Source organism: Nannospalax galili, unplaced genomic scaffold (assembly GCF_000622305.1).
Source record: "Nannospalax galili isolate Female #2095 unplaced genomic scaffold, S.galili_v1.0 scaffold433, whole genome shotgun sequence".
Classification (NCBI taxonomy): Eukaryota; Metazoa; Chordata; class Mammalia; order Rodentia; family Spalacidae; genus Nannospalax; species Nannospalax galili.
Window position 1 is genome coordinate 3,903,305 of NW_008338715.1, and position 12,848 is coordinate 3,916,152.

The 12,848-nt window shown below is 34.4% G+C and overlaps 1 protein-coding gene across 18 annotated transcripts in view; it reads right to left on the reverse strand.

The window, feature by feature from the left end:
* The window catches only part of Adgrl3 (adhesion G protein-coupled receptor L3), an 877,792-nt gene that overhangs the window by 27,999 nt on the left and 836,945 nt on the right, over positions 1-12,848 (reverse strand). For 8 of the 18 annotated variants that reach the window (XM_008833274.3, XM_008833268.3, XM_029563593.1 and 5 more), the window contains 2 exons: positions 12,315-12,332; positions 8,895-10,413 (listed from right to left, as the gene is read on the reverse strand). The exons of 1 other annotated variant lie outside the window; for it this stretch is intronic. In XM_008833274.3, coding sequence (XP_008831496.1) covers positions 9,617-10,413; positions 12,315-12,332 — 815 coding nt within the window. In that variant the 3' untranslated portion in view covers positions 8,895-9,616. Of the gene's footprint in view, positions 1-8,894; positions 10,414-12,280; positions 12,333-12,848 lie in introns of those variants that run through there. 9 more of the 18 variants (XM_029563592.1, XM_017798203.2, XM_008833276.3 and 6 more) reach the window with 3 other exon arrangements.

Genomic DNA, 12,848 nt, shown 5'->3' on the forward strand with positions numbered 1-12,848 from the left:
TGTGAAATTATTAAGCACTGTAAGCAGTGAATCTTCACTGGAAGCAAGGAATTATTCCTTTCATATTCTAAACAACAGGTGTGATTAGACTGATAACATCTGTTTGTTGTTGTGTGTGATGTTCTAGGTCAGTAGGGATCAGAAAGGGAAATATCCCCCTATAAGACAGTTTCTTTTTTCCTTCCCCATTTCATGCTGAATGTATGGTTTAAATAGGAGCACAGTTTTTGGAGAAATATGAAAGATTAAGTTCTCAGAACAGGGAGGTTCCCACTCTTGGTTTTAGCGGATGCCAAGTGTCAGGATGCTGTTGTTCAGGCATTGCTGTAATGTGGCATCTCACTACCACAGACAAACATGGGTGTTGAGTATAGACTGTTTTTATCTTCAGCTGTTGCTGTCAAATGGATATTTGATTTTAGAAGTTAGGAAGTTACAGTAAAATGAATTTTATAGTTCTAAGCATTCATTTCAATTTTTCTGTCTCTACTTAGAGACTGGAAGCAGACAGTCAATGGCGACATTTTTATAACTTCTTTATCATAGGTTAAAAAGTCAATTATTATTAGAGGAATTGTATCTCCAACATTTCACTGACATAAATGGCTCAGATGAAAGAGTGTTTGGTAGTTCACAATTGAGTTTTGTGAATCATTAGGTTATCCACACATGGTAATTTAGTGATCATAAGGATTTCATAGTCAAATAATATTAGTAAACAGCATAATATATAGGCAGTACATTCTTTAAAATATTTCAGTAAAGAAAATCTGTTCAGTTGCACATCCCACTGATATATTTAGGCTGAGAACTATAGTTTCCCATTAGATAAATCCTGCTGAGCAAAGCTCTAAAATGCTGCAGTAGAGCATTGGAAATAACAGTTTGCAGAATTGCTGAGTAAAAATTGATTCTGAAAAATTGTGTATGAATATTAAGAAAGATGTGGTATGATACATGCTGATGATAGAACAAGCCAGTCACATGTATCAGAGTGGAGCTTTCAATTGATTTAGACTCTTATTGCTATATCTAACCATTATTGGGGCAAAAATCTAATAGAATCAATAAGACACAGTCTTCTTAGAATTAAGTAAGAATTCATTTAATTTTCTGGATTATTCTGCCTAGAAAGGCATGTGTCACATAAAAACTGCATTCCAATATGTAGATATGAAATCTTATTCTTTTTTTTTTTAAGACAGTGCTTTAAAATTATGGATCTTTTGGTGGCCTACAATTTGCTGAGTAGTCAAGCTGGCCTTGAACTCACAAAGATCCTCCTGCCTCTGCTCTGCTCCTGAATGCAGAGATTGCACCACCATGTCCTGCTGAGAAACACTATCTTTAGAAATTTGTGAAAATGTATATAATTGGTTACTAATAGAATCAGAAATTAAAGTTAAAGAAGGCTCTCACTCTCTCTCCTCTCTTCCACCTTCCTTCATTCATTTCTCTCTCTTTTCACATTTTCCCTCAGTATAGATTGTTTTGACCAGTCTCCCATCTATTTGTTTTACTTCCGAGTGAAATAAGTTTTGTACAAACCTTGAGTTTCATACTATTCAATATTTCCTTCAAATGTAAAGGGATGGGTTCTTTTAAGTTGTTCATTTATATGATGCAGTGTATCAAAATTTTAAAAAATAATCAAAATCCCTGATCCTCAGAATAGTAATTATATAATATCTATTACATGATACAACACATTTGTACCTTTATCCCAAAGATAAACAACATATAACAGCACAGGGCTCAAAATCTCCTTTGGCCCAGGGGCCATGGATGGCCCTCCTGTTTCCATTTGGATAAGAGGAATTCAGATAACACCACAGATATAAGATTAAATTTGATTGTGTTTTATGAAGGGGAAAGTTCAAGATCAAAAAGGAAATTATTTAAACTGCTTATGTTCCTGCCAAGAACAAATGGCTTTATGGATAGGTGAGCTGGTAACAGTTCTGTAAAAATAAAGGGAAAACAAGGACTTCCATATGTTTGTCCATTGTATGAGGGAGTTTGACAGGGCTTGAAGATCATTTGAAATACACTACTCAGTTATTATCCTGTAGTTTGAAACACTATCCCAAAACTAAAGTTTTGGAATTCCCATATAACAACAGTAACTACATCATTTACTTTTTACTGATATTTTTATTGAGTTTTGTAGCTCATGGTTTTACATGTGATTGTACAGAGCATTTTTTAAGATGAAAAGATTGTACAAGGGGGCAGGCGAATCCAATAACTTGAAATCTGGTTGGTGTACGTGGTCAGAATAATGCCATATGTAAACATAATAGAATTCTACAAGACCAAAGCCCCAATTGGTATATTTTTGTTTCTAAAAGTAATTTCTCTTGTCAGTGAGCAATAGTTCAACTGGTTGTTAATTCTGGAAATAATTGTTTTTGAAACATGAATCTTAAATTAAATTTAACTGTTGTCAAGGGGGATTATGATATAGAAAGCTTTCCAAACCATCTGTCCACTTTCAATGTGTTCAAAGAAGTTGTATAAGGGGGAATCAACCTGACTCTACAAAGTTTTTGACGTTATAGTTTGCAAAGATCAGTGTCAGAATACACAATGGAGACATATCTATAAAGAGCATGTTCTGATTATCTACAGCTCTTCAAGACATACTGTCTTTTTATTCAAGTTGGTAAATGAAATCTGTACTCCTCAATGAAGCATGAAAATTATCTTTAAAAGATTTTTCCTCACCTTTCTTGATGCAAAATGTCATTCAAGCCCTCAGGTCATTGGGACAAGTTTAAAGTAAAGGCATTGCAAACAATACTGCACAAGAGTAGTCAGTTTTAAAATGAGAGGACACCAGATTCTACTTACTGTGTCTCCAGTTACAACCCTGAAGACTCCCACTACTCCTGAAGGGACAATTGTACAGTAATTTTGTGAAATATCTTTTCAAGTCAGTCAACACAGGCATTAGGTGTAGTTTGCCTGCTTCAACCTTCAAAGGAAACATAACAGCTTTTAACCTGTAAAAGATACTTTATAGCTGAATTTTGAAGATATTTCTTCTTCAATAGCATGGGAATTTTTGCAGTGTTGGGCCATTAAGGAAAAAGTAGTTCCATTCAATATAAAGTACTCTGAATCTGAATCAAGTAGATTCTTAGGAACTGCCTCCTGGATCAAAGGTTGTGGCTTTCCATCTTAAATCTATTGAGTCTCAAAAGCAGTGTTTAACTTAGATCCTTGGAAGCCTACTTTACTACCTCCTTTCAATCTGTTCCTTTCAGAGTTCTAGAGTGAGAAACCACACTGGGAGTTCTTCAGGATGCATCATATAATGGAGTCTTTTGACAATCCAACACACGTAAAAGTCTCTGCAGAATTTTGTGAACTGACTACAGTAATTGAAGATAGGACTTGAGAGTAATATTTTTAACACTGTACTAATTTGTTCAGTCTTAACATAATATTCATATGAGTAATGAATTATTCTGTAACAAGAATAGTGCTTGGTTATTATTTTGTACAATGTGCATAATTCTAATATAATATTCATTTGATGTTCACAGAAAGATTCATAATAAAGGTCTAAAGTAGCAAAGCTGCTAGTAGATTAAATGTGTGGGTGTACAATAATCAGCAGATTAGGCAGTGAAGGTGAACTGAGGCAAAATATTTATATTTGAAAAACATTTATAAAATATTGACATTTCCTTACAACAAGATCTAGTTGATGAGAAATGTCTAAACAGTCCTGAAAGTGTGTAGTATTTCCTCTGGTTAGTAGCATGAAATTATGGGAAATCCAAGTTTATATTCTTAAATCAGTTACAATAAAATTTTATCCCTAAATGTGATTTTGTTTGTTGTTTTTTTTCACCCCCCCAAAGCTTTTCTGTATAATTCCAACTTAAATCTTGTCTCCTTGGCATACATTTGCCAACCTAATTCTGTTTCCTTCTGTTCATATTACGACCGAAAAGACTAGCTTACCGAAAGAGGTTTCTTTTGTTTAGTCTTCCTTCACTTCACATAAACCACAGTTTTAATATACAAATTATCAAATGAGTGAAAACACAGTTGACATACTAGTAAGACAAAAAGTAACATCAAAACATATTTGAAATCAAGACATCAGAATAGTGACTTAAAAGTATTAGTTAGAAAGTGATGACATTTTAATCTTTTTGAAAAATAAGGTATAGAATAATTATTTCAAATGAGAATATGCAAAATTATATTAGCTACATAGTTTGTTGAATAAAACACAAAGTTAATAATAATGGTAAAAAACGTATTTCCTCAGAAAGTTTATAAAAGGAATCAGATTGCATAAAAATATATGTATAGGTGAAAGTTAAAGACTCACTTCCTTTTTAAAGGAAAAAGGATATTGTCTGGGTAAATGGTTATAGTAAACAAGAAAGGTCCTTCCTATGGCTTAACCAGCAAAGCAGCAGCTATCAGCAGCTCCTTTCTACCAGACTGCAAAGAAATTGACATGTCTAATGTTTTTCAGATGGCTTAAGATAGACAACTTTGCTGACTACAAAACTGGATTCACTCATTGGCTTTGTCTATCTTATGAGTCCAAAGAAGATTCTTAGGTAGAATTCATTTGTGAAAAAATGGTTCCATAACCTATTTCTCCATATTTCCACACCCCCTTCCACTTCCATCTTCCTAAAAGTTTAGCTGTAAAACTTCAATATATAAAGCCTTATTTAGAAATGCATAGCAATTATTTATGTGACCATTCATGAATTTCTAAAACCAATAAAATCTGAATATCTTGGTCTATAATACACTTGGAAGTTTGTACATAGTATTTTATCTTGGTGCTTTTATTAGAGAAAGGAAATCAATGATGACATCTTCAGCTTTGTTCAAAACCAGTTCAGAATTTCAGATTTTTCTGTTTGTTTTTCACTTTTTAAATTTGAATTAACATGTGTTACACTTAAAGTGATTTTTATTTGTCATTTCTTTTTTAAAAATAATTCTAGGTTGTAGCACTTTGGGGCAGTAGCATTGAACATTTTCAAAAACAAACTGCCACAACCCAGAATTACATGAATATAGTTTGGTTGAGAGTTGATTTTTAGATACGTTAGACTGTTTTTCTCTTCCTACAAAAATGAGTTTAATGTTGATCTTTAAAGTACTAAACTAATTAGTGGATTTGAATATGTGTTGTGGTAACTTAAGACATTGCATAAAATTAAATATAGATTCTTAAGTTACTGATTCTTTTATATCATGGAAAGCTTTATCTCCCTGTTAATATTGAAAATTAAAACCTCATAATTAAAAAATTATTTCATTATGTCAATTAAAAAATATGATGGCCTTAAAAATGTAAGTAATAAACTATGTTTTTAAACATTTTAGATTAATTTATTTTTAAGTGTTTTCCTAAATGTATGCATGTGGACCATGTGCATGCCTGGTGCCTGTGGAGGCCAGAAAATCACATCAGATCCCCTGGAACAGGAGTTAAAGATGGTTATGAGATGTCATATAGGTGCTAAGAGCTGAACTTGGGTCCTCTGCAAAAGCAACAAGTGCTCTTACCCACTGAACCATTTCTCCAGCCCCATAAACTCTATTTTAATTTAGAGCCGTTGTGACTTTCTTTTGCAGGAGGTTAAGGGCAATTATATTACCTTCCTTTGTTGACTACATTTTCCTGATTATTTTCACTTCAGCATAATTATTCTCATGCCAATTGTTTTCACTCATTATGATTAGTCTAGCATACTACTTGTGTACTTACTGTTTGTTCATCTTTAATGAAGTAAAAACAAAGAGGGATGTTTACAAAACTTAATTAAAATTTCAACCTTGTTTTTCTTCCCTGATTTTGTATTTCTTCATGAATATTATTAATTAGCAACACTGCTATGCATCAATCCATCAGTATCAAATCAATTAAACCTGAGGTCATTAGCTAGTGTCCTGAAAAATTGTCAAATGACCTAAGACTTCAAAGAGGAAATAAATTCAAGTGTAAAGTATTACAAAAATATTATTTTAGTAGGAAGTAATAATTGGTTTGGTTCATTTATATAACTTACTTTCAGGTGACTAAATAATGTGCTATGTATGTACATTATGTCTATTGGATAGAATTTACTTCTTTGTGGAAGAGTAGGTAAATATATCAAAATGTGCAGATAAGCATATCATGAACATCAGAGGATATTAAAACATGGTGTCAACAAATGGTTCTAGAGTGAAGAAAAAATTAATACAATTAATCCATCAGTAGGATTACATGAAATATGGGAAAAAGTGATCCAAGTTCAAGAATTCAACTCTTGCTAGTATAAACAGGACTAAGTGCATTTATTAGATATACACAAATTTGTCCCATTAGTCACATAAAATTTGAAGGAATACTCTCTCCTTTTGAAAATCTTTGGGATCTTAATTTTTTCTGAAAGCGTACCAATTGTGATGAACAAGAGGTCAAAAATTACCCCTTCATCGTGATGCAAGAGCATAGTTAACTGAGCACGTGCAAAGATCTTCTGCACCAGCTTAGACATTCAATAGCTCTTTCTTCAGATTGTTCTGTGTGGAGCTGGGGAGGCTACTTGCTTCCAATAGCCATAAAATGAAACACAGGACACCACACACAGGGAGGCAGGAACACCAGAGCGTTATCCAGCTGAGCTGAGGTAGTTTCCTCAAGGTTCTGTGAAACCAACTTCTTACTGATGAAGTTGTTTTCAGGCAGATTACTATTTCTCAAATCAAGTACAAGTGCTCACAGTCCACAAAAAAAATGCATGTTTCTGAAGATACCTTAGTTTGAAAATGGGATCTTTAAAAAGAAATTGCCAAATAGATATGTTGGGTGGGTTAAACACCTTTCACGTGTTAATATTGTCACTGTGGTATGAGGAAAACTAACTACTGCTAATGCTTGCTGTCCTCCAAATTAAAGAGTCTACGGGCTTAATGAAAATATTCATATCAATTAACCAAAAACAATGATATATGAAATATTTTGAGGTTACATAATGATTAAAGTGTGTTCTGGCCCAGCGGGAGTTTTTTCTGTCACATATTTAAAAGTGTATGTGGGAAACTGGCTATTCTCTCTCTAAACTACTCTTCTCATCTTAAGATACTAATTCATAGGTGTGTACAGACTTTGAAAAATAAAGCCCCGATATACAAGAGAAAACTGTAAATTGGCAAGTTCATTTTAGCTTTGTCATAAGTGGGATTCCTTGATCAGACACTGCAGCAGGAGACTGAAAGATCTAGAAAATTCTTTTCAAGCAAATTATTTCTCCTTATGTTCTTCTTTAAATAGAACAAGAAAAGAAACAATATGAGTCATCTCACATATATGACTTGGAAGCAACAAGGAGGCTACATGGAGAGTGTTGGAAGGGGACAAACGGGAGACACAAAGTTGTGGGAGAACATGGGAGCGAAGAATCAACATGAATTCTGTTTCTGAGAATTCCAGAATGAAACCAAATTCTCCATATGCTAACTTAAAGTCTTTTACAGCCCTTATACAAGTGATATTATTCTTGTATATGTTAGCCAATTAAGTGAATTTAAATTTCTAATTTTCTCCATCAAAATGGAGCTTTGAAAAGAGGAAGAAGCCAGGCATGGTGGTGCATGCTTTTAATCCTAGCACTTGGAAGGCAGAGGCAGGTGGATCTCTGTGAGTTCAAGGCCAGCCTGGTCTATGTAGTGAGTTCCAGGACAGCTGGGGCTACAGAGAGACCCATGTCAAAAAGACCAAAAAAAGAAAAGGAGGAAGAAAAAAACAACCCCCCTCAAAATTAGTACTTAAACCACTGGGTGAATCTGACTTTGGAAATAACCTTAGTGATTAAAGCTGGCTTATAAATAAGCACACAATAACCTGTTTTAACCTGCTTGGGTCTAAGTTACCCATCTTGCCCGTCTCATTTTCCTGGTTGACTTTACAAAAACTGTACATGCTTAGATTATTTGACTCAGATCTATTTCTTTTGTGTGACTTGGGTCACAGAGGATAAGCAAAGTTTATATACTGAAAACAGGAAGGAAAGACGAGAAAAAATGAAAAGAATAGTTAATAATATAGTACATACATCATACAGTCTCTTCTAAATCTCAATCAGTTGTTTATTGGTTGGCAAACAAGTTTCACTTTTACAACAAATATTAGTAATGAGGTCATCCAACTTTGAGACCATACAAAATGGATCATAAATTTAAAAAAAAATTATATGTGCTGCTAATTTACCTTTTGTATTCCTACATTACTTAAAATTCTGTCAAATAAATAAATTTTCCTGTTAACAGAAGACTTAAAAAAAAATCACTTCAAAATAATTTGACCTTTCAATTCTCACTACTGAGGTTGTGAATTTCCTCTAACAATTAGTGCAGGTGTCTGTCCGCTTGGGGTGGGTCAGACTGAGCATTCAGCAATTTAACACCTATGGAATACAGTTTTTCACATGCAGAAGCCCCTCTAGCGCTATAGACACCTCCTGACTCCTAGACTCGTAGCTACTGCTGTGGTGATGAACCGCTTGCCAAATATGCTTTGCCTTACAACAGAGGTGCCCTGTAAACATAAAAGTACGTTCTGCTCTAATTTGCAAAAATGCTGTTGGAAATATTTGGGCTGGATAAAGATATATAGTGAGGGAAGGAAGTCTAATTTTATTTATTTTATTTTATTTTTTGTAAAAAATAATTTGCATTACTAGAAAATGATTCTTATAAAGTGATAGTTTCATTTATTTATTTTTTGCCAGGTGAAATCTTAAAGGAAAAAAAGTGGGGAGGGGGGGCAAAAGAAAAAAGAAATGAAGAAAAAAAGAAGGAAACTTTGCTTTTACTGGTAGACAAACTTGCAAGACTAGCACAAAGAAAAAGAAAATTTCTTTTTTTTTTTTTTTCCCACTACATTAACAGGACTCAAATTCTGGAGGAACAGAAAGCGGACTATATGCGCGATGCTAGTATCTGTACATGACATAGAAATTGTTCAATTTTTTTTTCTGCCATTAGTTTTATCATCAGTTAATACAGTAAATCATAAAATATGCATTTAGCATATAATTCTAGAATCCCCCTCCGTTTGATTATTAATTTTCTTGTTTTGTCTTGCACAGCTATTCCCGCTGTGGAAAATTCAGGTTGTGAGTGACCATAAACCACTTCGTTTAGCTGCTTCTGTTTGTGCAGCCCTCCAAATCTAGATGCAGCATTGTTACTAATTTCAAACAACTGTTCTGGCCTTTAAAAAAAATCAGGTCCTTGTGATTCTAGTAACAGAGCATCAGAGATGTTAAAACAAACACAACATAATTCAACAAGGCCACAATGAGCGCCATTTTCTTCATATCTCGTTCATTAACATAATGAAGTCTCCATCTGAGGGGAAAGGATGGGAAAGGACAGGGCACTGGGGAATATCAGCAGTTATCTCTCTCCCCTGGGCTGACCTAAAAATCCAAGTTAAAAAAAAAAAAAAAGAGTCTGTGTTGTCTTTTGAGAACAGCATAAAGATTTAGGAGTACACACGATTACCACTGCTTATATCAGCTCAGAACGGTCCACAAGGTGTTAGCAGTCTCGTTGGTTGCCATTTCCGTGTCATCTTCTATAGACTAGTAACCAAATGCGCAGGTCCTTTCGAAGTCCCCTCCGGAGATGTCCCCTCTTTGTTGGGAGGAACTATGAACCCGTCGCTGCTGCCGCGCCCCAGCTGGTAGTAGGCGTGCAGTGGATGCACGTGGTTTCTGGAGCCCAGGTTTGGCATGCTTTTGTAGTAAACGTCTTCTGCGTCAGCACCCTTGGCCGCTGCGGGTTCGGTCTGGGTGCTGGTGGTCACGCTGTCTGCAGCTGGCACACCGGCCAGGGCCGGCATGCTGGTGTACAGAGAGTCCCTGTGCAGAGACTGCAGGTCTTCTGTGTGCTCGTCGGTTAGCAAAGGGAAGAAGCTCTCGCTGTGGTCCTGGGGGATCCGCCTTCTGCTATAATGATGTGGCTGGTGGTTGTCTGTGGAGTAAACCCTCGGGGGCAGCAAGGGAGCATCAGATTCCTCGTGAATGAGTTCCAGGCCCAAACTCTCCTCGTGGTTAAAGGACGCAGCATCATCCAAGACGATGGCGTCATCTTCACTCCCACTGCCCAGGTTGTTGACCAGCTTGTTCATCAGATTCCTGTTCTGTTCGCTGGAGCGCTCGTGGTTGTTCAGGTATGAAGGGATGTAGTTGGAAGTGAGTTCCTTTAGAATCTTTTTCTCTAGGGCGGTCTCGTGGTTATAGCCACGGTCTATTATTTGCACACAGTTGCTCAGGTATTCGCCGCCAGCAATGCTGTAACTGTTGCCATGGTTACCATTCAGTGGTAGAGTATCCATGACACTTGTATCCCTGGCATTGTTCAGAAGCCCCTCTGAAAAAGATTACAAGACACTATGACATGTATATCCAATGAGCCATCGGACACACACACACACACACACACACACACACGCGCGCGCACGCACACACACACAGACACACCAACTGTGAAATTTGTATAAATTGCTAGCACCTTAATAATAAAATGTTCAGAAATAAACAAACATCTATTAGCTTTATACACATCAACACATAAGTATATAATTGAAAAACTAACAAAAATATTCAAAGTAGAAAAGTACTCAAAATAAATCCTAGAATTTTGAAAAATACCTATGTTATTAATTTACAATTTCACATAAACAGATTCTGATATCCAAAGCATGTTAAGCTGTAACGAGCAAAATAAAACAAGACTTTGGTATAGTCATCGCTTTCAATTTATACCCATCATTTCTGTTGAATCATTATCTCTAACTTTATATATCTTATCTCTGATATGGCTAAGTATTAACATAATTCATGTGTGATATTTTGAATATGCTGTTCAAAAATAAGGAAAACATTTAGTAATTTCTATAGTTTTATAAGAGAAAATAATCTTTAAAAACAAAACCACAATAGGATTATGTTAAATTTGTCAGAATGATTCAAGTCATGAAATAATGCTCAAACATATGGCATGTCAAAATAATTTACACATAGGAGCTTTCAAAAGTGTTTGGATTTGCTTTGTAATTTTTTCTGCTACAATCACTTCTGTTATTATTACATATTAACTCATCATTATTGTTTAGGGCCATTAGAGAATCCTACATGAGAATTTGTAAAAACACAGGGATTTAGTTCCTAAGAGCAGTGTCATTATGACAGTTACCATTTAAAATGACATGATTTTGGTATATTAAATTTGGGGTTAAAGGAGTATAAACATTTTATTCTGGTAAGACACAGCTACAGAGAAATAAATGTAACCATATAACTTCTTCAAGGTTTTTGCATTCCCTTGAATGAACCGAAGTTCAGGAATCTGTAACAGTTTCATAAATCATTTCAAGCACATCAACAAAAGAAAAAATATTCATAAACATTTAACCAGTACTGGTAAATAAGGAAGGATCATTTCTTTGCAGCAAAATTAAACAGTTCTGTTAAACTTCTCAATACAGTGTCAATCTGTGAAAATATAGCATTCATTCTATATCTGTGATGCAATTATGTTTATGAAAACTCAATTCAATGAGAGTTTAAATGATATGTCACATATATGTTAATTTTATATGGACTTGTGCATACTCTACATCCAAGTAGAACAGTTTTCAAAACTAGCAGTTTACAAAATCCATTAATAAGCTATCACAGACATAGGTTGAAACTATTTATTTTCATGTCATAAAATATCTGGTACACAAATCCACAATGTTAAGAAAAAAAAGTAAATGCCTTTTAAAGGGCTGTATGTAATAGGTGATTACTGTTGCAGAGGCTGGTATGGTATGCTTAATGGTTATGGTTGCATTGCTGATGCATTGAAACATGTTTTCTTAAATTTCTGTTGTCAATGCATTGTATATCAAACTAAAAACAGCCATAGAAAATAAAGTGGATATGTTGCAATGGGACACATTTTTATGATGGAATGTACTAATAAAAATTAAAAGTTTATGAATTACTTAGCAAAAAATAAATGCTGAATTTAAAAACAATTTAACTCACACAAACATTACATGAGACTTAACAACTATGTTGATTATGTGACAGAATAAAAGAATCAGACAACAAAAGCGTCTAATCTCTATTAGCATATATTTATATAAGTCGATTTACAGGCTCTTCAGTTTTAAAATTGTGAGATGAACTGTTTTTAATAACTACATCATCTATATGTGATGCAATAAAAGTGAACTAAAAAAAATTACATTTGATATGCAATGTTTAGCTTTACTCCCGTACTTGTCTCTCTGTAGGGCTCTAAACGACAGCATGAAGAAAAGGAAAGAAAAAACAACAAGTAAGCTTACAGCGACAGTAGGAGAAACATGAGTAAAAAGCAAATTGATGATATGCAGAAAAAAGAGTCAAAGGAAATAATTTCCACTGCCCCAAAATTCATGAGTTTGTGTTACATGGTTTATCATAGTTAAAAATACTGAGATGTTAGTTAGAAAGTAAGAACCCTCCCACTTAACACATGCTAATATAGAAACTTTAATAAGCATTTCTACAGTTTGCAAATTTCAAACAGATACAGGCTTATATTACACTTACTATTATCATACAAACCAAAGAGAGTAGCAAGAGGGTGAGCCATGACTATTTCCACCACTGTATTTCAGTATTACAGGTGTGTGATATTAGTATGCATCTACTTATAAGCTAAAGTAAAGATACTTATAAGGAATGTCATATAAATTAAATTTGTGAGTGAAATTAAAGTAAAATACAAAGAGAAAACCAGAGTTGAAGGTTTTCATAACTGTGTTCTGG